The sequence below is a fragment of the Centroberyx gerrardi genome, chromosome 2 (genome assembly GCF_048128805.1).
Source record: "Centroberyx gerrardi isolate f3 chromosome 2, fCenGer3.hap1.cur.20231027, whole genome shotgun sequence".
Classification (NCBI taxonomy): Eukaryota; Metazoa; Chordata; class Actinopteri; order Beryciformes; family Berycidae; genus Centroberyx; species Centroberyx gerrardi.
This window is the reverse complement of record NC_135998.1, coordinates 9744168-9771804: the sequence shown is the minus strand read 5'-3', so window position 1 is coordinate 9771804 and position 27637 is coordinate 9744168. Positions and strand designations below refer to the sequence as shown.

The 27637-nt window shown below is 41.6% G+C and overlaps 1 protein-coding gene across 1 annotated transcript in view; it reads left to right on the top strand.

Annotated features, from left to right (window-relative positions):
* The window catches only part of LOC139926923 (uncharacterized), an 82640-nt gene that overhangs the window by 17118 nt on the left and 37885 nt on the right, over positions 1–27637 (top strand). The window contains exons 6-27 of the mRNA XM_071918786.2: positions 11162–11623; positions 11666–11860; positions 14284–14328; positions 14725–14844; positions 16031–16069; positions 16544–16597; positions 16732–16785; positions 18464–18571; positions 18766–18819; positions 19678–19731; positions 20151–20195; positions 20833–20886; positions 21666–21710; positions 21860–21913; positions 23160–23204; positions 23313–23366; positions 23720–23764; positions 24828–24881; positions 26190–26234; positions 26344–26397; positions 26842–26949; positions 27555–27608. Of these exons, the coding sequence (XP_071774887.2) occupies positions 11162–11623; positions 11666–11860; positions 14284–14328; positions 14725–14844; positions 16031–16069; positions 16544–16597; positions 16732–16785; positions 18464–18571; positions 18766–18819; positions 19678–19731; positions 20151–20195; positions 20833–20886; positions 21666–21710; positions 21860–21913; positions 23160–23204; positions 23313–23366; positions 23720–23764; positions 24828–24881; positions 26190–26234; positions 26344–26397; positions 26842–26949; positions 27555–27608 (1842 nt within the window). The remainder of the gene's footprint in view (positions 1–11161; positions 11624–11665; positions 11861–14283; positions 14329–14724; positions 14845–16030; positions 16070–16543; positions 16598–16731; positions 16786–18463; positions 18572–18765; positions 18820–19677; positions 19732–20150; positions 20196–20832; positions 20887–21665; positions 21711–21859; positions 21914–23159; positions 23205–23312; positions 23367–23719; positions 23765–24827; positions 24882–26189; positions 26235–26343; positions 26398–26841; positions 26950–27554; positions 27609–27637) is intronic.

Here is a 27637-nt window from a genome sequence, read left to right as displayed (position 1 = left end):
ATACTCATTATCTGTACAGCTCCACCCTTTACAATAGCACTGAAATATAGCCAGATACTACAGGGTAGTTGAGCGAAATGCAGTCACACAAACTCTTCTCACAGGTCGTAACTTTATACTTATTCAGTCCTCTTTTAAATGATGTGCATTGGTGTGTGCTACAGTTGAATGAATGCCACTTGAATGTTGTAGCCTTCACAATATGCGTTCAATATTTATGTTCCGTATAATAAGTCCCGTATGGGGTTGAGCAAGCTATTTTTAAAAGATCAACACTGTGATGCTTCGGCATCTCAAGGAACACTTTCAGGTCTGTACTCCCGGCACGCTGGGCGCCCCTCAGCAGAACCGTTGGCATTGCAGGAAGATGAGACACAACAACACAAACATGTCAGAGCAAACCACCGAGCATCAGAGCTGTAACAGATGGAAGGGGGTGGCTCTCATTTCCCAAGACTGTGTAACAGAAAAGGCTAATATAAAACAATCCGATCATGGTGGGATGGATCCTGGAGCTGATAGAAAACCACATATTTCTGGGCTTTCCTTTGAGCATCAAAGACTAAGTAAAGGGCACATTCCAGTGCGAGCAAATGACTCTGGTAAATAAAAACACAAAGAGAGGGGAATTCTGCTTTATTTTGGCTGTAAAAGAGGCATATGCTGTCCTTCCCATCTGAATGGCATGTTTATTAAAAAACAGCAAGGTTCTGCACATTGTCAACCTTTTGTTTCATACCCCCAGCTATTGGCTGAGCAGTAATTATTTAGCAGCTTGACAAACATTAGTGGTTGATGATTCATAACTGGTTCCAATATAAAATGAGGTAATTACAGAAGAGCTGGGAGGCCTTGAAATCATGGAGGATGAGGGGAAGTGGGAGGTTGAAGGAGCGGAGGAGGATGGAGGATGTGGAGAGGAGAGGGTGGAAAGGAAGAAAGGGATGAGGTCTTGCCCTAGTTGTTTCTTTCTTTGTCGTCACCAAGCAGCCCAGCACCCTGTCGTCGGAGCCTGCGGCCCCAACACGCTCGAGCTTATAATTTTCCTCTCTCACGCTGTAATTTAGTACAGGGTATCTATGCTGCGAAAATAAATCAGGCGTGGTAAATGCGAGGTGATGGAGAGTTGTCATAAGAACGCTACATCAGCAGCTTACCCTCGCTCTCCCTCTTCACCTCTCACCCTGCGTTAATCACTCCAAGAGGACAGAAATCCGCACACTGCAGGTCCCGCTCTTAAAATTCAATTAGGTTTACTTTCTCAGTGCAGGCAGCGGGGGATCTCTGGAAGCCATTATGCGGTGGGGAGGACTAAGATGTGCCGGGAAGTTGTTTAGAAATAGAAAGAAATCATTGATATCCCCCACACATCTGCCCTGCAGTCTTCAAGCACCCACAGAGGGTCTGTTCACCTCAAATCAACCTCCCTTTGCTCTCATTCAGTTATATTGCTGTTTATGCTAGACCACCTCTCCTTTGTTCCTAATAGACATGAAGTAATCCTTCCTGTGTCGGGGAGCTGCCCCACTGTTCTGTTCTTTGACTTGGAGTGAACGCCGGAGGAGGTCTCCTCTGCATCTCGCCCTCGTCGTGTAAATCAAGCCGACCTCAGAGAATCTGTGAATATTTCCCCCCAGTGTTCTCTCAACTGCGGTTATTTTATTGCATTGGGAGACTTATTCCTGCCTCCATAGCATGTAATCCGTGTGGCCAATGCGGCTTTCCCCTCCTCTAATTCCCATCCGCACATTTTTTGAGGTCTTGGGTTGTGTGCAGGCTCTGTCTAACCAAAAGGCCATTCGTGTCTGGAAACGGCGGGGATTCCCTCACATTCTCGTTCCCCTTTTTCTTCATTCTGCTTCCAGGCTCTTCACTCAGCAGTTGGAAGGATTATGGAGCAATATTCACTCTAGCAGAGTTTTAGTTTCCCATGATGTTGTGGTTACTGTGTTGTGCCAATAGCTAGCTGTGATCAGATGTTCACTCTCACCCTCAATCTAGAACGATTTGGATGTTCATTCACTGATGAGTTGTGTGTTTGGAGTGTGCGTTGCATGCTATGACTTTTTGTGGGTGACAGTGATAGACTATGTATTCTGTTGAACTTTTTTTTTTCAAGATTTGTTTTGCGTTTGTGAAATATAAATTATAATTCTTTGACTGCACTACCTTTCTCTCTGTCATTTTCTTGCTCTTTCTCACTCTCACATACACTCTAATCCACTCGGAGACAACTGTTTACAGGGGCCGCCCCGGGGCTAATGGGTTGGGCTAAGGTGTGCGCTACATGTATGCGGATCTCCGACATATGCCAGAATGTATGTATTGTTTATACAAGATGTAAGGTGGGTGCTATAGTGAAAGGGTGTGTACCCGGTAGGTGTGTGGGTGTGTCTGCTGAGAGTTGGATCAGCCTCCCCTCCGAGCGTCTGCCTGCCTGTTGGTACAATGTGAACATACTGGAAACACAGACAGACCTGTGTCTCCTGCAGTCATGCACTGCCATGTTGGATGGTACTTAGTGCTGGGATGCCTGCTGCTGGATTTAGACGGATTGCATGTGCAGAGCCAAAGGCTACTGAAAGGAAAGGTACTGCCTGGTGCGACCCAGTCCACAGACTGCTTTTATGGGTGTAGAATTTCCATTCTGTTATGATTTTCATACGTTAAGGTAAAGTAGGCTGCTTAATGCTCTGCAGACCATTGCATTGATTGATATAAAATTTCCATTCTATTTTGTTGTACATGCTTTAAAGTGAAGTAGGCTTATGCCAATGCTACTTTGGTTGGTGTTGGATCTCTATGCCGTATACATATACAGTTTACATGAACAAGGTTACTTGTTTACTGGTTGCAGTTCACATATTGGAAAGTCTGAGTCATATTGATAGTCATATGTTGATATTTAAACTCTCACTCTCTCTCATCAAACTGTGAATAATAGCAGTACCATGACACAGTGTGATGATGCTTTCATTGAATTCAGTGTCATTTTATTTATGATGCACTGGGCTGAGAATGTTTTTTTTTTTCAGCTTTTTCATGTTTAATGTTTTTATTTATTTATGTTGAATACCGGCTGTGGTTTTGACGTTCAGATCAGAAAGGTTTACTATGTTTTTCAGTTTTTAAACAACCTTAACAAGGCCTCTTGTTGGGTTAGGGTGGTGATACACTTGGCAAATTTAGGGCAACTGCATAATGCTCCCAGAAATACACAATGATGTGACATTTTTCGACTGGGTCAAAAGTTACTCAAGTGCTTCCTGGCAACAACATATTCCCATGTGATTAAAGCAACATTGTTGAGTCAACTCCTTGGGCTCTGTTGTCAGAGTCTTGACATTTAACTACCATGACATTTTTGAGGAAATATTCTTCTTTGTTTTTGAAGAATTAACATCAGGTCACATTTCTTTTCTAAAATGGATATATACAGTGGTAGCTATTGTGGAAGCCCACCGTATATATTGTATGTCTATCCTGCATTAGTACTGCAGAAGATTCTATTTTGAATGCCATACAGTAGAATCAAATTGGTATATTGTAAAACAAAGATGTTTCTCAACCAACTAGTCATCATGCCATTTGTCGCAACTTCCACTGGCTGAATAGAGAGCTAAACTTGAGTTTTCATACAGGAATAGAGCAAAAGTGCAGCGTTCATTCAGCATGTATGTCGTATAAAGTGTTGCTTCTGCAATGTCGACATGTGTAGCTTTTTGTAATGAAACCCTTATGGCTAGTATGCATGATATGGAAGTAGTGTTTGTTTGTGGACTTGGTAGAGGACAGACCTGACCCGGTCTCAACGGGTTCTAAGTGTGAATCTTTGTCAGCTTAATCTGTCAGGGCGTGTCGAAACCACCTATACTTAAGGCGCTGGTGTAGCCCACAGAGGCTGCTGCCGTATCTTACGCGCACCTCTCAAAAAATGTAACCGTGTAACGCAAGACCGCAAGAACTGTGATTGGCCTGCTTCGTATTTCCTGCTATCTGCATCTGGGTAATGTCCGCTGATAGTGAAGACAACATCGAGCAGATCGAAGAGAGGTTAACAGATGTGTTCATTTGTAGGACATCTCATCCCCAAATTATAAAGACTACCAGATGACGCTGAATTTGTGGTGAGAAATATCCCAGAAAAACGAGTTTCAGAGAATGTAAACACTACTACTTATGTTGTTATTACTTCTGTGAGACGCAATTTCACAAGTTCTCCATCCAAATTTTATTATTTTCACTTTGTGTCTCAGAAATAAACATAATTCTGCACAGTTTTTTATTTATCACATCGTATCGTGGTTGTATCGAATCATGAACCCCATATCGTGTATCGAATCGTATCATGAGATCAGCATATCGTCCCATCCCTAGTTCTTTTCATTTGTTACATTTTATTAATCATAGAACATTAATTGCTGTTCTTCATAATCTTCTAATGATTATTATACTTGCTCCAACCTCTGCAATACAGTGTATTTGTCCCTATTCCTGAAAGATCAGACAACTGTGATCATGTATTTTTCCAGGCCAGTTTACCTACTGCTGCTTGCAAGACCCAGCCAGTCTGAGAGAGGCTGCATACCTGTGTCTTGCCTAGATTTACGGACCTTGCCATTTGATTAGCCCTTTGTGGGTGCAAGTGTGCATTGTGTGCGTGTTTGTGTGTGTGCACATGTGTGTGGATAGCACTCTAGCCTGCAGCAGTTGAGTCAGGCTGTTAGGCCTCTCTGGGTTTCTCAATGTGTACAGCCTGTAACAGAGGAGCTGTCAACTATACATGCAGAGAGACTTGGAGGACAGATTTGTGCTGATGGAGGAACACAGTGATTTGTAATAACCATTAATCTGGTCCAGGTGTGCTCAGCTGACATTTGCCCTAATTTTATTTTACTGTATTTTCCCACAAATATTTGTTGAGAGTTGCAGACAAAAAACGTCTGAGCAATGATCTCTGTTTTCCATCAGCATTTGGTGGAAGATGGTCACGGATACTTTGCTTACATAAATAAAAGTTGAAATACCCTGATAGAGGAGTTTACTTTATTTACTTTATTATCAATTGCACATGATAAATAGCGTCTTATTTATGTACTGCTGTGAAATATCACATTTTTGAAATGCCATCCTCTCTAAGTTAAGCTGCATTGGTTAGCGGTTCATTTATAATTGTTTTTGTTTTTTGTCCGAGTTTGAAATAGGAGAGTTTATCAAGTTTATGAATTCTGAACATTTTTGCACAGTTAACCTTGTTCAGGCTCATTAGTAAAAGAAGTGAAGTATAAAGTAGGACATTTGCTGTAAAATAGCGGAGTAGTGGAGTAGAATGCTAAAGTAAATTCTCTGGTGAAGTGTCACCAAACAAAGTAGCTGAGTACAGTCGTATTTATCAAATAATTAGTTACTCTACTTCCAACCCATCAGTCACTATGGAAAGAGCTTATAGTGAACAAGAAGTGTCATTTGTAGTAGTAGTGGGTACGTTTACATGCATACTAATAGTCTCATCCTGACTTGATTGAGGCAATACTACAATTATGGCAACAGTCACTTTAACAACTTAGCCTGATTTCATTCAAGTGTTTCGTTCACATGTAATTTAGGTCACATATGCAGTTGACCTGGAAGAGGCAGCGGTGCATTTGTTGAACACCTGACAACATGGCACAGAAAATAATGCCTCTTGCATCAAGGCAATCTGTAAGTGCATCAACACGAACAACAAAGAATAGAAAAAACATCTGACAAGTCCAGACATTTTTCATCTGATATAAAGATGGCCGCAGGCTGAATGCCATCAGGTGACATCCGTCTCTGACTAAACTAACCTGGCAGTCATTAATCCACATAAACCCGGGTTACTGTTAGGAAATCACGTTACTTCAAATTATGTACAAACTTGACTTGAACTATCACCTAAATTTATGGTTCACAGTAACTGAAGTGTTGTGTGCATGTAAGTGTACTCACTGTAACAACCTCCTATAGTGTCCGTATAGTTGTTGTTGGACAAAAAACATATAAAATATATAAACAACATATAAAAACAACTTTTCACAAAAAAATAGAAGAATTGTTATTTTCTAATTGACACTTTATAATTAAGTTATACATTGGGTTTTAACCGGTTTCAGGGGCCCAAGGGATGTGAAATTCATAAACACATACATTGCAGTTATTAGTTGTTAGAGTTATTAGATTTTCATGTGACAGCAGCATTAAGGAAGCATTATGGAAGCCTGTGAAATTGTGCTGTCTGTTCATCAGCCTCCAGCCATCCATACTGACAGTGTGTGTGTGTGAGTGTACCATATGACACCCGGACTGCCATTCACCTATAGACTGGGGTGGGCCCACAATCATATTGTGCTGACTTGACACTTTCACATTGTGCCTCCCCTGCACATTGCCCCAGACAGTGCAACTGTTGTTCGGATACAAAGGCACACACACACCCACACACACACACACACACTGAGTACACACAGTGTGCTTGCTTGCTTGAGCCTGCTACTATAGAGCCCCTAGAAAGACAGGGAGTATAAACAGTGTCTTGGCACACGATATAAAAGCTTAAAGAATTACTTACTGCGATCATTAGGGTTTTGTCTGACAGGCTATCTATTCAGATGCATGGTATGTTTAGTCTGCTGTATAGATTCTCTTTTAAGCTGCTATCAGTGGAATTTGAAACCTGATGACTTTGGCAACCCCTTCAGTCCCTTAGTGGTAGAGTTATACATCACTGTCACAAAGAGACTCACTACTTGTTCTCCCTCCTCTGCAGAGAGAAGACAAATATGTATACAGAAGAAGAGATATGAAACTGTCATATGCAAACTGAATAATGGAACTGGAATAAACTTGTGTAAGGAGGCGAGTTATTTTTCCCATGGTGTAAGACGTGTTCACCAGGAGCCAAATTCAAGTCAGTCAGTGAATCAGTCAGTCAGTCAGCGCTCTCTCTCCTCATATTGAGTGATGCTCGCTCGCCCAGTGTTACAGTCTCGCTAAACTTTTCTGGAGAATATTTTAGTTACAACTAGATTGAGCAAGCAAAGCCGTTTTTCTGCGTAACAGCTGTGGATTTTCTTAATGTTGCCTAATGCTAATGAAATGGCACTCTCTCTCCCCTCCTATTGAGATTGAGTGATGCTCGCTTGCTGTTACAGTCTGGCAATGTGTGTGTTTGTAACTGCAGTGGAATTTATTACGTTTGACCAATGCTAAACATTTTGGCAGGAAAACAGCTATTATGTCATACTGAATGACAGCTAACCTACTAGAGTGTAGCAATATAGTAGAGTGTTTACATCAACAGTTTTTATGACTTTTTCAACCCATTTAGAGGGACATTGTATGGCGTTTTGACCAATTAGTAGATTATCTGGCAGTTTTTTACGTTATCAGTTGCTACATCCCTGTTTCTCCCATCTTTCCTGTCATTTCAACTGCATACTGTCTAATGAAGCAGATATGCCTAAAAATAATGTCACATGATGAATAGAAATGACCTAGGTTGCCATGTTTCATGGAGTGTGTCTCTCTGTGGTGAAACAGCAGTGTTTTACAGCTATCGGCTCCTGACTGACTGGCCAATGTGTAAGAGAGTAATGGTACTCCAAGCAAGCACGGCCTGCTGGGCTGGCGCTCTTAGGGATATCTCACAGACTCCATGGGAGATAAGCTGAAGGGACGGTGTCGGCCACAGGAGATCCAGTGTCGGCTTATCAACAAGGGGCCGACTGGCCGGCTGTGGCCTGGGCTCAGGCAGAGAGAAAGGGGCTTTGTTTTCAGAGCTGGAGCACCTCGCTGGTCCCTTGTCCATCTCACTCCTTCAACGGCCCTCGCTAGCCAGCCAGTCCTCAACCGGCTGGGTATTACTGCAGATTTCTGAAGACTCACAGTGGTTCTAATATTTCAAATTTGATGAATGAAATCCAGATTGTTTCTGTGTAACAGTTGGGTATACCATTTGTTTTTGATAATGCTCAGACCATGCTCAATTGATTACAGTAAAAAAAATGCCCATAACTAGGAAACCTGAGATGGTTTCAGTCCATAAGTTTGATACTCACCGTACTTCCGCCTCTCATTGCTCAGAGATAGCACTCTATCAGTAATATGAATAAGCTTGAATAATAGTAGTATAACTTTTTAAAAAACTAAGCAATATTTCACCCATTTCTTTTTTGTTTTTCTCACAGGGAGGAAGGGCCGCTGAAATAGCATTAAAACTATATCACCTTCATTTGAAATCAATGGTAATTAAATTTGTTGCAGTAGACTGGCAGCTCTACTCGGTCAGGTAGCTCATCCACCCTCTTTCATTGTAGGGAACAAGGGAAGCGCTAAAAATACCGGTTTTCAGGTAGGGATGGGATGATATATATCCAAAATCAATATATCACATTACAAACATGTGACAATACATATCGTGGGTTAAATTGGTGTTTACATTCTAGCAAGTCAATGTCATTGCTGGAAAGATTTGTGGCTCAGAAATAAATTATTCTGCAGTCATACTTTATTGCTATTGAACTTTTATTTATCACATCGTATCGTGGTCGTATCGAAGGGTGAATCCCATATCCCCTATCGAATCATATCGTGAGATAAGCATATCGTCCCATCCCTATTTTCAGGACATTCTTTTTCCTGTTGACATCCTTACTGTGGGTTGATTAGTACTTTTATACATACTAGATGACATGCATGTTTTTCACCTCGCACACGAGTCTCCAAACTCCAAAACACTCCCTTGTCTCTGTACCTTTAGCACACACTATCCTTTTCTTTCCCTCTCCTCTTCTGTTTTCCCTGTCCTCCTTCTCTCCACACTCCTGCCTCCCTCTCCCCTCCTCTCCTCCTCCCCCTGTCCTCTCACCAGCAGCAGGCTCCTCTCCACATGACTCCCAGCTCCACTTTACTGCTCTCCATTTCGGCCCATTAGGGTCATCAAACAAAATTTACAGCCCCTTGGTCCCTTCCCCTACCAGGCCTCTCTCGATGGGCCACTGTTCCCCAGGCCCAACACTTTGTGAGCAATAGGAGTGTGTATTTTTGGGGTTTTGTGTGTGTATGTGTGTGTGTGTGTGTGTGTGTGCGTGTGCATGTGATGCAATAATGCAATAATGTCTAGCGAGGGGGAATGCCCAGGTTGTAGTGGTATGTGTGTGTTTTTAATTCCAGAGTGTTTTTACTGTCACCTCTGGAGACCACAGAGCTTTAAATTGTGTGTTTGTTTTGAAATCGTGGGTTTATTTTATAAATATATAAAGACATGTTTTTTTGATGTGGCTGAGAATGCAGAGTGTACACAGATATGTGAGTCAATAGAGCATTACATTTAACATTTGCATTTTAAGATTTTAACCAGAGTGATTTACAGTTAAAGGGTCATTGTGCTTTGACAATGGATGTTGCTGATTTAATAAGATGGAAAAAGAGAGAGGTACAAAAGATTTTTTTAACTTCAGACAATTGAGCAAGTAGAGGATATAGATAAGGGAGAGGGGATGTGGTTCAGGGGGACAAGGGAAGGTAAAGCGTTAATTGAAGAAGTGAGTTTTAATTCCCACATTGGAAACTAGGGAGTAGCTCTCTGTCCTGTCTATAGAGGGAAGGTAATTCCAAAACTGGGGAGACAGGAGGGAAGAGAGTCAAAGCCAGGTGAAGCCTTGACCAGGTGGCTGGAGGAGAGGGACAGCTAGGCTGCCAATAGTAGCAGTTTGTAGGGTTGGACGATGGGTGGAGGTGCTATTGGACAGTTGGTTGTCTACAGCCACACGAAGACTCTCTTGGCCGTATCAGCAGGAGACACCGTAATGCTTTTAATGGCGATGAAGGGATCTTCCAGAGGACAGAATTTGCCAGGGAAAAAATGCAGCTCAGTCTTGTCAAGGTTGATCTCGATCTGGTGGGAGAACATCCAACTAGATATGTCAGCTTGGCAAGCAGAGATGCGCGCTTCAACCTGAGTATCAGAGAAAGGAAAAACAGTTGATAGTTGCACTGCAATAGTAGAGGTTGTCGGATGTGACAACTGAGCCAGGAGGATCAGGACGGAGGATAAAAAAGCAGCTCTAGCAGTGTGGAGTGTCTCAGTGCGCACACACAATGAGCACAGTCTCAGCAGAATGGGCCGTCTTGAAGCCAGACTGGTTTGGCTCCAACAGGCTACTCTGTAAGAGATATTGAGATGTTAATTAGAGGCAACGCTTTCAAGTGTTTTGGAAAGAAAGGAGAAAATCAATACCGGCCTGTAGTTTTTGATGGCAGATGGGTCGGGGTTAGTTTTCCTGATAGGATAAGTAACTCTGGCTGGGTTGAAGGCAGACGGTACGAAGCCAGATGTCAGTTGGTGATGGTTGTCAGGGATGGAAGCAGATCAGCAGCAGCGGTCCGGCCAAGGGGAAAGCTTCGAGAGAGCAGGAGATAGGCTGAGTGGAGGAGACAAGTTTTAGGTCTTTAACTGGGACGAGAGGAGAGAGAGATGATGTTATGATTCTTTTCTCCTGTAGGGCTTCATGATATTAACAAAAATCATATTGTGATTACAATTTCAACTCGTGATAAATGAGGTCACAGCTTTCCTCTTTACATGATTTCTTTTCCAGCACTTAAAAAAAGGTAAAAATTATTTTCGGTGGAGGATGGGATGATAATGCTTAGTGTTTACTTGGTTTGAATAAAATGCAGTTAACTTGATTTTTAGGTCACAGATTCTGCACATACATACAATACAGTGAAACAGATTTCTCTCTAAGAAGTAATTGCTGTTACTCATGATTTAGAAATTGCAATAGGCCCTATTGTGATTCTGACATCTTTTTTTGATTAGTTGTGCTGCACTGTTCAGCAGGTACATGGCCTATGCTCTCAACCCAGAACTGTTGTTTTACTATTGGTTTGGCTCACTGGTGGTTGTTAAACTGTGCAAACAACAATAATTTAACATTTATGATGTTTGTTTATTGTCCCTCAGAAAGACTCTCTCTTCACAAGTCTACCACAACAACGCATAGCCACCCAATAAGACATCCACATCCCATCCAAAATAGCATCATAAAAACACCAAAGCAAACTGAAATACCGCTGTAGTTATGTCTGAGAGACTGACCTCACTTCTTCTAACTCTTGTTGTGTTTTTCAACAGAATGTGTTTCTGCGGCAGGAGAGCTCTCGAGGGGACGGGACGGTGCCTTCAAGGCCCAATCGGAAAGGTTCAGCCGGCCGCGGGGACGTGTTTGTGGTGGATGAGGACACTGACTTGTTGGATCCAACCTTCCAAAGCGGGGGACAGCTCAACCCTCAGTGGAAACCTACCAGACAGGGAGCCAAGGGAGGCCAGGAGGGCAAGCCTGAGCTCTCCTCTAAACATCTGGAGGACAACATTACCACAGACAAGACTGACTCAGGAGGCAGGGGTTCGCAGCTCTTCCCGGGGAAACCGTCCGATGACATCATCATTGACCTGGACACTGGGAACGCCCCCAAGAAGCCCTCGGTGGAATTTCCTGCTGCTAAGATCCCTACAGACCCTTTCTCCCCAGACTCAAATAAACTGAGGGAGGAGGAAGACAATGAAAGGCCCAGGTCCGGCTCACCTACCCCCCATGTCCCCTCCTCTGGTCCCCCTGTGAAGGCAGTGGTAGAGGAGCAGAGACCCATCACCACACAAAGCACCACCCAGCCTCATCAGGGAACCAAGCACAATGGTAGCCAACCAGGCAAGGAGCGCCCAGGCATTGTGACTATTGTTTCCAGAGATGGAGACCTGGTCCTGGGCTCAGATGGCAGGAGGTACCGGCTCCAGAGAGGCCCTCCAGGCCGAATGGGTCCCCCAGGGAAGGAAGTGAGTGGTCTTATCCCCTTTCTGTTGCTCTAATATCCCTCTGTCCTATGTATCCAAAACAGGGAGGCAAAGGCAGCAACTATAATCAATGCCGTATTTGCATTTTACATCGCACATTCAGACACTTCTTTCAGCAAGAAGTCCTCTTTAGGTCATTCTGCCTGATGTAAACTGCTCAGTGATAAATTATAATCTGTTCTACATGAAATGTTAATATTGCTTATAGCACCTTTTTGGATATTGCTCGTCACGATAAGGTTTGTTTCCCAGTGATTAAACATAGTAAATCCAATGTATCACATCAAAGTTATCTAATGTTGTTGGATGAGAAAAAAAGGCAGGAGAAGCCTTGTGAATGAAGAAAGTGTGACGCTTGTTTATGCCTTACAGTTTACAAAAGCTGTTCTCCATCAATTACAATCTGAATCTGATCAAGGGAGGTTATGCTGCTCCAGCATATGTTGATCCACATGTCTTTGATGCCGCTCTCTGAACACTCAGAGAACCACAGCTTAAGACTGAACCACAAGTCTCAACACAGTTTGTCATAGCATTACTCATTCTGACAAACATGACTTCTTGCCTCAAACCCATCTGAGTGGTGCAGAGGAGTAAAGTCAGTTACCGCTATCCAATCCGAAGGCTCACCTGGTTCAGGAGGTGGGTCATCCCAGGGACTGCAGGGCAGACAGAACCAGACCCAGATTGCACATCTGGCCCTGTCTGGACCATTCCCTGGAGTCTCATTGCCATAAACTCCACGGGATCACTCAGCACGATTAGTGTGATTGAACCCGGCTGTAGCGAACATGAAGGAAGATGTCCTGCTGGCTAGGAATAAAGGCATGCGGCATGGAGACCTGCAATCGTTATCCCTCCTGCCCTCCCTCCTCATGTACAGCAGCTCAAGGCTACAGTTGAGGTTCTCTGCTGCTGGCAGTCCAGTGGAAGAGGCTGGGTTTAGGATTCACTTATTTTAGTACGTTAGGCTGCAGCATTAGCCTCAGAAAAGACCTTCACTCAAGGATTTACAGAGAGTGAGTGACACTCAGACAGATGTGACCACTGATAGTGCACAAAATCATGCTGCAATCAATACTTTTATTTGCTATTGGTTGATGACAATAAGTGGTCTTTATATCTTGGGGCAAATACTGGATATCAGCAAAAAGGTTTTCAGGGAGGTAGAAAGAAATATGTAATTGGCTCTCAACAGGGTCACGAAACTCCCGCAACACAAGAATGACCATGTAAACGTTCAATTCGGTTAACAGTCTCAAAGAAGCATACGCACATCCATGTTATTTCACAGGTGCTGGGTAGTAAAGAAGTACAAAAAGAAGAGAATACGTTCTTCATGTAAGAATAGAATATTAACTGGGAACACAAAAACAGTGTTATCTGTCCTTTTTTTCAACTTTCAATTAAGGCAAGAAAAAGTGAACCACCAAAATTGTACTTACGCGGTTTGGACAATAATATAGTTTATGAGCAGACTTCATCAGATGCCATTTATAGAGAATATGTGGGGAGATTTACGCAGTCTACAAAGTCCTACAGGAGAAGGTTTCACTGTACCAAAAGGAAGCAGTGCATTCCAGGTTCCACACAGCAGGTTAAATACACAGCTATACCCTAGTAGTCTTTAGGCCTAGAAAGCTTGTATTGTTTTACAGGCATCCAAAGTGTTGGGAGGAAGACCTTAAAATGAATGGCTTTCGCTTTTCATAGATAGCAGGCTGCAGCTCACAAAACGGGGTTTAAAGGGTCAGCTGCCCTGCTTATCTGTCTCAGGCTGCTGGCTTTCACTTCTAGGAAATTGTAGAGATCAGGTCTCTTTAAGCAATGGATTAATATATAATCTATTATTGGGCCTAAGTGATCTTGAGCTTATTGTAGTGAAAGTCTGGATTCTTCTATCTTTTTATTTAATAAAGGAACAGTAGTTTTGCAGTTTTGTGAAATTGCTTTTTTTTTGTTTTGTTTATCACCAGGTAGTTGATACTGAGCATTTTGTTGCTTGGAGGCTGCTGTTTTTTGAGTGTCTTTGTCTCTTTTTATCTCTTGAGCCACTTGCTGTGGTGATTTTACAGTTTCAAAACAAAGGGATTGGAAGCACCTTACTTGTGCAACGTCAACAATTTATTAAAGTTTCAAAATTGCATAAATGATCAATGCATTTCTAGCGCTCTTCCTCAAGCAGGAGGAAGAGCACTGAGCTTGAAACGCATTGCATATTCTGCATATTTATAGCCGTGCGCTGTTGTTCATTTATGTGCTTTTGAAGCTTTAATACATTTTTGACGTTGCTTCCAATCCCTTTATTTTGATTATATCCTGTGCTATTTTGGAGGGTTAGGGTTAGGGTTAGTTTCGTCCCACTGTTTTTTGACGGGAATACCTGTATTTTACTGTTTCTGCAGGGCTGTACTGGTGAACCTGGCCTGCCCGGGTTTAAAGGTGATAAGGTGAGAGAAGCTAACTGTTTTGGTTAGCTTTAGATAACTCTTGTTTACGACATAATAGCCTATGATTATATGTCAGGTTAGTCCGCTTGACCCTTTCGGATTTGAATGCATCTTTACTGTGTCCTTGTGAATTACGGTGCTGAAGTAGCATCAGAGGATATACCTCGTTTTGGAGCTCAGTTTCACTTAGAACTTCATATATTTACTAATGTAATCTCTGTCCATCCCTTTCTCCATTAAGTCCATGTGTCTGTTATTTATGCTGTATCCCCATGCTGCATTAAATCACTTCTGTGTTATAAAATTAAAAACAAAGCCATAATATGATACTAAGCATCCCATCTTTAAACAGAATTGTTTTGCATAAATGTAACACTTCCTTTTCACCTCTCTCAGGGTAAGATTGGCCATGAAGGGAGTCCAGGACAAAAGGGGGAGCTAGGACTGCCTGGACCGCCAGGTTTACCAACGCTCTACCTGTGGAAAAACACTGCTGAGGAATGGGCTGCCTTCCAGGTAAGATGGGAACCCCCAGTACACTCTCTTTTTTCACCTCAGTATTAGCCTTGTTTGCCTTCTCCCTAAACTGATCCTCTGCAGACATCTCCATTTTTTCAGTCATCAAAGTGTCCTTGGTAAGAACATATTGTCTTTGGGTTTAAACGTTCAAGTTGAGCGCCTAGTTGTTTTGTGTTTCATAGCTAGGCAGATGCTTTTAGATTCAAGGCTGGTCTTTCAGATAGTTAATCTGGCCCAACCCCCTCCAAGCTATGATCCACTTCTGAATTTAGCTGTCCTGCATAACTCAATAGATAGACCATCTAAGGGGTTTGACTTCCACTGGGGCCACTTATACTCAGCATGTATGCTATCATAGCACTGTAAAATGTGGACCAAATGGCTTATGTTATGAACCTAATACCAGCTAGTGCAGGTCCTACCCGAAACCCCATGGCTGTTCTTTCATCAGTACCTATACAATATTTTATTATTTCACAAAAAACATGTACACTGTCCTTCGCCCAACCTCTACTAAGACCTGATCCCACTTTTAAACAACATCCCTGACAGTGGACGTCCTACCCTAGACAAGATGACTTTTCCTTCCTCATCTGTCCCTCAGCCCTTGTGTAACTCATCGCCCCTCACCCAACAGACAGATGTTACCCACATACATTACATTAGGGTACCCCATCTTCCCCAGAACCACAGGCTCCCCTAGACTATCTGTAGAGCATTTGACCCTGCAGTTACGGTGCGTGCGATCCCTTTGCTCTGTCCTCATCTGTTTAATCTCTCTGCCACAGCTGTATGTTGTATAACACACCCACCACTATATCGGCATGATGGAAAACTGCATCTCCATTATTGAATAAAGATGCTACAGAAATAAAAGTCGGTTGGTCTTATTGGTTCGTGATGGACGATTTGTTACTCGGCGTGTGCTTTGAACTCCATGTGGCTGGAGAGCATTCAGATGCTTCCATCCATTTTGGATGAGGGTCAGTGATAAAGCAAAGATGTATTTTTAACTCGAGACACTATGAAAGTTGAGAGAAGATGAAGGATCTCGTTACAGATGATGAGTTCATAAATGTGGATGAGTGTCACATCCATCTTATCCATCTTATACCAATCTGTTCATTTACTATTATGGCTTGATTTGATGGTCATCCTGTGTGTGTTTCTATTCTTCCCATAGCAAACCAATTTCTACCAGTTACTCCGTGCTGGTTGGCCTGTAAGTATGCTGTGACTATCTTTCACACAATGAAGACGAGTCTGTGTTTATTGGAGATTGGGACGTTTATTACACTGCAAAAAATGTCCATCTTAAATTAAGTCACTTGGTCTCATATCCAGCCTTCAGATATTATTTTTCTTAAACCAAGAGAAAAATTCTGCCATTGAGGTGAGATAATTAGACGTGTTTCCAATGCAGTTTCACTTGTTTCAGGAATTTTCTAGAAATGAGTCAGAATAAGGCGGATCACTGCAGTACTACCAAGAAAATTACACTTGATTCTACAAAGTTCTTGAAACAAGTTGATTTGCATTGGAACCAAGTGAAAATTAGCATTTTTTCACTTATTTTTAGAAAAGTACGATTTTAGGACTCAATACAGTAATAGACTAAATTACTTGTTAAGATGGAGATTTTTTGCAGTGTAATTCCTGTTGATCTGAGGCTGGTATCTTCTCTGTGAGCTTGCAGAGTGAAGAAGGCCCTGCTGGACCACCTGGAGAGATGGGCAAGCTAGGCCTACAGGTGAGACATGCACTTCATTCATTTGGGCACCAAACAGCAAACACAAATAACCTAGTTGCAACTTTTTTAGGAGAATCTCTTTATATCAGTTGATTCTGAACTTGTGAAATTTTTCTCCTGCTCTTCGTACTTAGGGGCCACCCGGTGAACCCGGGGAGCGAGGACGACCAGGCATGACAGCAGAGATGGTAATCACACAGAGCATCATTTCCAGACCCATAAGTAACTCATTTAGATCAATTTAACGTAAATTTGTCTCCTAGCATATCCCTCTCCCACATACATGCATGGAGAGCGTCCCGATCAAAGACACTTCAGCAGGTTTGGACATAATGCCTGTTGCGGGGATTGAACCTTTGACCCTCCACTTACTGAACAGACTCTGTAACTAATATAGCTGCTGGAGTAGAGCGAGTGCGGTTAAAGGGAGTGGGTTATTTACAAATCCTCTCTGCATGCAACTCCCCATGACGTAACTATTCTCATATTGAGAAAAGCAATGAAACTATTTTTATTGCCGAATTAATAGGTTCCATATTTTTAGAGAATTTGATTATACTGGGGCATAGTTGATTCAATTTTGCCATTTTATTGTATTATTTAATAAGTTTCACATTCTCTCAGTGAGACATTCCTTTTTGTCTTTTAGTATGCAATTGCATCTAATTAAAGAAACCTTTGAGTTAATTTGTTTGAGTTAACAGCTTGTAAAGCTATATAGGTATTGGCATTTTAGACTGTATAATTCATCTCAAGCCACAAAAATATCTAAACATAAGTCCTGTACCCTCACTTGCCCGCTGTGGCATTATGGAAACTGCACTCCTGTGCCCTGTATTGTGTAAGCCTGTGGGTCTCAGCTGAACTGTGTAATGAGTTGTTGTGGTGCTGAGGACCTAGCTGAGACGGATCCACATCAAAGACTACCGCGGTTTGGAATAGTTGTAAACACTTCCTCTCCATCGCCCATACAATAGCCTATGGTGTCTGCTTTGTTTAACACCCACGTTTCACAGAGAATGGATCCATTGTGTGTGTGTTTGTGTGTGTGTGTGTGTGTGTGTGTGTGTGTGTGTGTGTGTGTGTGTGTGTGTGTGTGTGTGCGTGTGTGTGTGTGTGTGTGTGCGTGTGTGTGTGTGTGGGTGTGCCTTTGTGTATATCAAGGAAAAAGCACTTTTGCTTGTGCTCGCATGGACTGAATGGATGTGTTCATATAGTGTGGCCAGCCTTTGCAGAATGACCATAGAAGAGGTGATGCTGTGGGTGACTTCATGTTGTATTTGCGTGTGTGTGTGTGTGTGTGTGTGTGTGTGTGTGTGTGTGTGTGCATGTGATAATGCGATGAGTGTGTGATTCCCTGCATGCCTGTGTGGTCTACACTGTGCTCAATTGCATTGAACTCATTCATCACGCCAACTTCTGCATGTATAATACTGTATCCATCATACTGCACAGCTGAAAATATAACGCTGCCAACACAGCTGGTTTAGCCATTCACTCTGAATCTGTACAAGTTCTCCACCTGTCCTCTGGCAGAGCGATGGTAGACAACAACCTTCTGGACAGTGTGTTTCCTATCCAACTGATGCCTCGTCTGCTTGATGAATTGCTCCACTGAGTGATGGATGGGGCCACTGTCTTTACAGTACAACTTTATCACTGATCTTTTAACTTTGGCAGTATCAAGCTCACGGCAATTGCAGAATATTGTAATTTGACCTGCAGTATTTCTGTTTCTACTTCCTTACTGGCTTCAAAATTCACCTGTGGTTTTGGCTGCTTGATCGTAACTCTTGGCTAACAGTCTGATAAACAAATGAGCAATCCATATGACCAACGCACTACGTTTGATGTGTTGTGCTGCAGGGTGAGCGGGGTCCCAAGGGCATGCCGGGCCGACCCGGGGTCCCAGGGAGAGATGGGGAGAACGGACAGGATGGTCAGCCTGGATCACCTGGTGCTCCCGGACCAAAGGTGAGGGGTCAAAGGGCACCAGTCACTGACAATGGATTCAGGCCGACAGTGTTCTGTATATGTACATTTTTAAATGCCATACACTGCATGTAAAGTATTAGTGTGTTATATTAGGTGACTGATCTGTTTTTGTTCTCTGATTGTAGAAATTCTATTAAGCAATTTTTTTCCATTTTGTCTGTAATTTACATCAGGGCCCTCTGGGATACAGGGGAGAACCAGGGTCCAAAGGGGAAAAAGGTGATGAGGTGAGAAATAAAACAACACAGCTGCTTGAGCGGGTCCACCCCACTTAAAGAACTGCATTAGTTTTTGTGATATTATACCATGAAGAGATAGAAATTGAGTAAAGGAAGCGTGGGTATATGGATTATGAGTAGTAGCCTGGTAATCCATTTATATTCTAGCTAATGAGGACATTTAGCACCCACATATTTCAGTGTTTCCTCTGTAATTTTATGAAGCAAGGGTGCTTGGGGGGATAATTCTAGCTTTGTTGCCGTTTGGGTCTAAGTTATGGTTCAAGGTGTGGTTGTAGTGCTAAAAATATTTTTTAATCATAATAAAATCATTACTTCTAAAACATTTGGACTAAATTTATTTTAGTTTTAGATGATAGTAAGTACTAAATTACAATGCTAATTTTAGTGGTGGTAATTTCCTTGCTGTGGTGGTGCACCACTGCTAAATGAATACCGAGGAAACACTGTCTATGTCCTTTTGTTGACACATTTATCCAAAGCATCTGACATCCATCATCATGCGTGTAGAGATATTTTTAGCAGGGATGCCCTCTGTGGGAATCAAGTGTTAGTGCCATGCTCTTGGTCCTGAACCCATTGAACTATACAGGACAAGGCTGCTGAGCTGGAAGAGAGGTTGGACTGTATAGCAAGACGGACAGTTTGAATCCAGGAGGTTGCTAAGGGCGTTGTAGCATAAGCACTGTTTTCAAGATTGGAAAACTTCTGCGCATCAATTCATTTTGAAAGGCGTCTCGCTGACATGAACTTGACTGAATGTCATTCACGGAGGTGTAGTATGCAGGATACAAGAAGGAAGCTATCTTTACACTGTAGATGATGATTTGTCCTCTATTTATCCAGGGTCTCATTGGAGCCAAGGGTCCAAGAGGAGACATTGGAGAACCTGGCGAAATGGTACTATCTGGAACAATTTCATCATGATTAATCCTGAATATCTGAATTAGCATTAGGTTTTATCTATGAGTGTGCAGGTTGGATAGAAACCTGATCGTGTTTATTAAAAGCCCTCACCTAAATGATAGAGACATTATATAGCAGTCATGACACGATTCACAGCATGCACACTGAATTCAATTAAGTAGGAAAAGCCTTTGATATAAGAGATGAGAACAGCACTTTGAATACTTTATCTCTGCAAGATTATTAGGGTTGATACTGCCCCTTAGTGGCTAGACTTCATGCAGTACTACTGTAATATTTGGATTGCTTTACCACTGACAGACTATACTGGTTCTTATGACAAATCTCTTTGTGAATGCCTTTTTCATACAATGTGTTGTAATTACCTTGGATTGTGTTCTCTCTACTTTCAGGGCTCAGTTGGTTTGCCAGGCCCACCTGGTCCTGTTGGTCTGCCAGTGAGTGCCTTTTGTTGAACCATTCTATCAGCTATTTATTGCCTTCATCTATGCCTATTGGCCACAAACAAGAATTTATGTGGGAATTTAATTGAACTTTAAGTTAGTAACCCTTGTAAAAAAGAGGAGGTGGCTCACAGGCCAGAAGCATCTCTCTTATATCTGCTGCATGAAGCAATTTCTACATGAAGCAAATTACATGAACAAATACAACCAGCTGGACATAATACCAATCCATCACAGTATCTTAACCCAAATAAAAATAATTGAGGATAAGAAACATCTTTATTTGTCTAACACATTTTTTTACCCATGCAAGAGCTGTAACATAAAACTAACAAAACAAATATATTTACAATCAGCTTTAATGAAAGAAAGACATGCACTGCTCAATCCATTTTAATCCCTAATCCAATCCCTCTTTGAACACTGAGGCACTGGGTCCCATTTTGTTTGTCTTTTGTCTTTACTTGGCTTTACTTTGATTTGACTTGGCCTGGAATCAGACACCATTCCTCTTAAGTATTAGGGCAGGCACTCTAACCACTGGGCAACATATCCAGTGTAATAAGCCCCACCAATGTGTATATACGTTTTAGAAGATTGACTTCCATGACATTTTGGATCTTCTGTGCAGGGGCCTCAGGGTGTTCGTGGGGTCTACGGGCCAGCGGGGGCCCCTGGGCCTGATGTGAGTGACCCACCTTCTGACTATAGCTGCACCTGAAGTTGTTCTTGTCTTGCTCAAAAGAAAAACAGCTTTTATTTTCCTTTTTCTTTACTCTGCACTTTCTAAGGACACAGAAATATTTGTTAAATCTTCCCTATGGTTACTGTGGCTTCGGCACTCTTTACCACTACTTTACTACTACTCTGTACTGTTGTGATTGCAATGTTGGCGATCTAGAAATTTAAAGGAATAGTTCAGCCCAAAATGAAAATTTGGTCGTTAAGCACTCACCACATTAGGTGAGGGGTGATGGGGTGCATACACGACACGGCATGTGACCACATCCTAGAACAAAGAATTGTCATTAGGAAAATATAGGAGATAATGAGGTAAATATTAGAGTTTTGGACACAGTGCAATCGTTTGGCTACAGAATGCTACATGAGCGGTTTGGAGAAACAGGATTTTTTGGGTCTGTAAAAAGATGGGTCTGTTACTGTAACTTCAATAGTTTGGAAGAAGTCTGAGATGGAACTACAGAGGCTATATTTCGTTTTTGTACAAACTTCAGTGGAGTTTCGAGTGATATGGGGGTGAGAAATTAATGATTTAATTTATATTTTAGGGCAAATTATTCCTTTAAGATAATTATACTGTTTCACTCATTGTAAGAGAATCTGAATGAGAGTATCAGCCAAATGTCTAAAATCGAACATGTATGATAAAGGGAAGTTCTGTATAAGGTGTTAATGTTTAAGTACAGGATAGCGTATCATTCACCTGCACTTGGTTTTTACCAGGGGGACAGTGGGCTGGATGGCCCTCCAGGTCTGACAGGGCCAATGGTAAGTAGAAGGACACATGGGAATGGCAAAATATTTTTAATCTATGACCACATATTGTGAATATACTGTATACAGTATCTGTGAGTATATTTGCATTTGTGTATGTGTGTGTGTCTGTGTTTGTGTGTGTGTGTGTGTGTGTGACACAGGGTGCACCAGGTGTCACAGGACCAGTTGGCGCTCAAGGAGTTAACGGCTCACAGGTGAGATTACATTGCAAAAAATATTCATCTTAATTCAGTTAATCTCAAAAATAACAGATGGGTTTCTCTGCAACGCTGATGTGCACATGAAGTTCAATTGGCAGTGTTTCCCCTGTGATCTTTTCTAGCAACGGTATGCATGTGTTTTGAAGTGGCTCTCAGGTTTACCTGTGACCAGATTCTGTGCATGCACGTGCACACACACACACACACACACACGCACACACACACACACACACACGCACCTGTGTACCATGACTAAGATCCTAAACTTAAAGAGATGACTACAAAAATGTGTTTATTCTTGTACTGACACCCTGAATAAATAAATAAATCAACAAACAAACAAACAAACAAACAGATCACTTACTATAAAACAAATGAAAAAGATTATAAATATACTGTATATGAGTCCCTTAGTGAACCTAGGCAGACAATGAGAGAGCACAGTTCCCTCTCTCATTTGTAGATCATCAGCAGGCTCTTTCTGGCGAGCTACTTTATAACTTTACTTGAGCTGAAGAAGAACCATATTCTGCTGATTCTAGGGTAGAGGAATTGATTTAATAGGGTCTGCAGATGAATGTGGGTTTATAGTAATATATTACAAACTTCTGTGAACTAATGAGGTACTTGCCTGCTATGTTCTCATAGCAGTAGCAACAGAGATTCAGCAGCGGCAATTAAATTAAATAAACAACAAATATGTATTACAGACGTAGATGAAGTTCTGTATCCTGTATAATCACACAGAGAAATAAGCAGTGTCGGAAGGGCTGATGCAAGTCCTTTGTTTTTCATTGGTGAAGGAAAACTAAGGTCTGTGTGTTCTGCTAACCATTATGGGTGCAGTGCTTTAGGAGGCGACACACCCATGAATTTCTTTAGTGCTGTTCCAGTCCCTCTTGCACCTAGCCCAACCCCCTTAAATAAATGCCTAATATGTAATAAATAGATCAAATTGGACTGCAAGTAAGCTAAGGGTGAGTCATGAAGCAACCAGTTATGTTGGCAGATTGGCTGCAATTTCCGTGGGTGTAATCAGCGTTTACAACTGTGTTCCAAGAAAAGTAGATTTTGGCTGCTCAAAAAGTCACTAGAAGTTGCCGGATGACATCATACACTAATATGTTTATGAATATATTTGCTAGAGGAAGGTAAGGGCTATGCGCTGTGTATGCATCAGATGACAACAATCAGCTCACTAACTTTTGTTGCATATACATGTTTTACTTTTCTCTTCCAGGGGGATATGGGCCCTGCTGGTGTTATTGGCCCCAAAGGCCCGCAGGTATTAAGCTGCTTTAGCTATGTGCATGCTGCAGTTTTTCATCAGATTGGAAATATTTATAGATTATATTTGGCTACAAAGTGATTACCTTCCTTTTCGTTCACCTAGGGGCCTCCAGGTTTAGAGGGACAGATGGGGGCTCCAGGAATCAGTGGACCCCAAGTAAGTCCTCTGGGCATGTGGATATGGATATGGGTATGGATAACTGATAATGGGTAATGGATATGGATGTGTGTGGATATGGATATATGGATATGAACAATAATGTCAATATGCATCCATTATGTTTATCTGGCTGATATGAACAATACCTTGCTTGGACCAAGCTGTTACACATACAGAGTTAAGTGTCCTTATTTTGCACTGTTCGTAGTAATGGATGGTGGTTGATGGTGATAATGGTGAGTTAGCTTTTGAGTCTTTGGGGTGCTGCTTCTACTGTAACCCCATTTGCTTTGTAACCTGTAAATGGCAGGGGGTTAAAGGCCATCTGTGCTGTGGTGATATCTTAACAGGGACGTCCAGGAATGAGTGGTGCTCCCGGGCCGAAAGGAGTTCCTGTAAGTCTGTTTTTATCAAGTTCATTTTGTTTTCATAAAACCAGACCTGTAAAAGAGTATGGGGGATTAAACGGTTGAGTTTTAAAGGAACCACATACAGTATTGTTCATGCAAGCATACCCTTCCTACTGTGACACATATTGGGATGATTTAAAAATACTAAATTCCATGCATAATGACATGGCAGAAATTGGGGCTTCATGAGCCGTTTTACGAAACATTTTACTCTGACCCTTTTATTAGTTCTTTTTAATAAATTTTTTAATTGAAACAGACAGATGACAAGTGTAATGAAGGGCTTCCAGATATTTACCGATGGTGGAGACGTCCAGCAGAGCGACATTATCTGATTGTTTGGAATTTAGGAGTGTGAAGTCTCCTAGAACTCCAAAGAGCCAAGTGAAGGAAGGTTTCAGGATGAGTGAAGAAGACCTCAGATAGAGTTTTAAAAGGTTTGGCAGTTTAGGACACAAACAAAACATAAATGTGAGGTTTGCTGGAGACGGAGCACAGCAATCACATTTGTCTTCGATCTGTGCGTAGATCTCGGTTTAAGTTTACTTTGATGAAGACTGTGTACATTTTTTAAACTGAATTAGTCCTAGTCTGGAACATAATGACGAGCTGCTAATTTAGTCTTATAGCATTCAACCCAACATCCATCCCTAAAAAAGGTCAGAGTTTCCCATTTCTTTCTGATGTTAATTAAGGAGGTCGTATCAAAGCATGTCAATTGGCAATATGAGATCAGGCCATTCTGAGCTGGTACAGATGCTACAAAATGTCCTCACGTCTCTTTGTTAGACAGTACAGGGTAGAAAGAGAAGTGAGTTTGTATAAAGCAGATGACTTGAAAATAGTGGAAATTATTGCACCTGTCAAATTGTACCTGTCATTAGCTCTAAGGACAAGGTTAATGTGCACGATAAGAGTCTACAGTGGCTGTAACCGTATGTCAACATCTAAAGGCAGCTTATAGTGTGAGTTTGATAATCTAAGAATAGAAGTTATCTTGTCTATTATTTTTAACACTTGTTTTTGCTCTCCCTTTGTCTCGTATCAGGGGCCTCTGGGGCCCATGGGTGTCCGGGGGGAGCCCGGCTTTGAGGGGCCGATGGTGAGTTCTACTGCAACATCATCTCTATTACATTATTACATTACAAACACACTCATACACACTCAGGCACACATAATATAAGAACATATTGGATGTCTGTATGAGAGTTAGGAAGAGTTGTGAATTTTGGATTCTGTCCCGGTCAACTTCAGGGCTTTGTGACCGGTCCAGTGACTTGTGTTACAACAGCTGTATCTCAATTCACACTGACAGACTTTAAAATCCATCTCACAACCCTCAGTTTGTAGACAAGCATGTTGCAGCCTCACAGTGCCATCTATTGGTTGTGGCGTCTCAGTGGAGTATGACTTTGATTCTGTGAACCACTCCAGCTGCTGTGTGTCTCTATTTTATCTATCTTGGTAATACAATATTATCCCAATAATTATGAATAAGACAAAAACCTTAAAAACAGTACTGTAATATGCTTCAATTCACTTAAAAACGAATTTATCATATCAATCACAAGACATTTCTCTATTTTTATTTAACACGTTTTAATGTTAGACTGTAGAACATACAATATGTTAAATATTGACTTTTTGCATTTGTTATTCAGCCTCCCAACAAGTCGGCAGTTATTGCAGTCGTCACAGTAATAGAAATTAGGGGAGGTGTCATAACCGTTATTGTTTTTTTATCGTGATATATAGTAATATCGGTTACTGTTCCATTCCTAGAGTCTTATTTACTCCTCTGTCGCTGCTGGGTTTAGTTGTAGTGTAACTGAACCCTAACAGATCGATCAAAGACACCTCTATCATATGATATATTGTTCTTTGCTGTAGCTTTTAGTCTGAGCTTCAACCTTCCATCTTAACTAGCCATTTAATCTTCTATTTAACCTTTAAATAATTTCTCGATGTGAAAGCAGTGCTATAAGGGGTGAGATCATTTCCCTTGTTTCCAATGAAAAACTTTCCTGAATTAACATTATCTTGAAAAGGGTAGAGAGATCTGCCTCATTTCGAGAAAATTCTTGAATCAAATTGAGACTCATTAGAAAAAATGAAATTACAGTATCTCTCACCATTGGCAGACTATTCCACTTGTTTAAAGAAAAATAAGCTTTTTCAGATTTAATACAAAATTAAGTGACACAAGTGATACATTTGAAATACAGCAAAGAGTTAAGGAGGAAAGTATACTGTCCGAGATCACCTTGAAGTCGAATGATGTTTTTGTCAATAGTTGTATAGCTGTCACTTGGGTTTAGATGAAACCGTCCTTAAGTGGCTTGAACGATTACTTAAACCATATCATTGCCATTTTTAAAAGACACAGTGTCCTTTCTGGCCTCTGTTTCAGGGTGCGCCAGGGAAACAAGGTCCAGTGGGTTTTCCGGGCATAACGGTGGGTAATACTGATAGATGGTAGAAACTTCTGCACAGCCAGCATTTGTTGCTAAACCTCCCTGCAGCTTTGACTCCTCTCTGACCACTGAGCTTCGTCCTTCCCACAGGGTAACAGAGGACCAGATGGGGACAAGGGCGACCACGGACCTAAAGGAGACAGAGTAGGAACCTGCAACTTTCTGTTTAAAGTGATGCTGAACTTTGGTAGTATAGGTTGTGTAGCTTCCTGGACATGATATATACCCAAAATCGGCGATTCTCTGTTATCTGTTGCTCCGGTAGAGACGAGTGGAAAATTGATTTTTTTTTTCTTTCACTGCTATTGTATGGAGGAACAGGTCTGAAAATCACACTTCTAGCACATAAATGAATGCGAACAAAAGCAGAAGCACTTTAATACTGCTGAACAAAGAGAATAATACAGTGCAATGCAACTACTGTATATCTTATGTGTGCACCCAGGAAAAGTGACTCAGAAATGTCTGCTTGCCCTTTTGTTGGTCAGATAAAGAAAATCTCTGTCTCGTGTTTTATGCTTATTTTTTTCCTCCTCTCTCTCTCTCTCTCTCTCTCTCTCTCTCGCTCTCTCTCTTTCTCTCTCTCAGGGTGTTCAGGGGGCAACAGGTATTCGGGGTCCTCAGGGAGAGAGGGGCCCCTTCGGCTTCCCAGGTTTCCAGGGGGCCAAGGGCCAGCCTGGCACCAAAGGCATCAAGGTACAGTAAGCTGCACTGCGATCAGCCTCATATCATTCTGCTTTTCGTGGTTTTACTTGAATTAGAGGTTTACTTGTTTGATTTATAGGCTCAGCAATTTTCATCACAAAACAGCCCTTTAAACCTATTTTGTTTTGTGTTATTTATTTATTTTCATTCATAGCTTTTATCTGACAGCAATGCTTTGTTTGTTTGAACAGTAAACTGCAAAAAAGTCCATCTTGACAACTGACATGATCTTGTATTGAATCTTAAAATTGTATTTTTCTGAAAATAATTTTAAAAAAAACTATCTGCCAGTGGATTAAGAATATGTGTCTCTTTGTTAAGAATTGTTTTGAAACAAGTGACGATATCTTCAAGGTGGATCATCCCACTTGCTTCAAGATAATATGTCACTTGATTCAATTCAAGTATAGATTTACATTGCCAACAAGTAAAATAAACCCCATTGGCAGATTTTCAACCCATTACAAGATAAAAACTAGATGGACATTTATTGCAGTGTAGCATTGTATTACATGTTCTTGTAACCAGAAGAAGGAACATGACTTAGGAGGAGAAAAGAGATGTGAGCTTGGGTGACTTTATATTTCCTCATTCAGGGGGAAAATGGAGAAACTGGCCCTCAGGGAAAACAGGGCAGCCAGGGGTTAAAGGTCAGTGATGATTTGTGTGACTGAACACC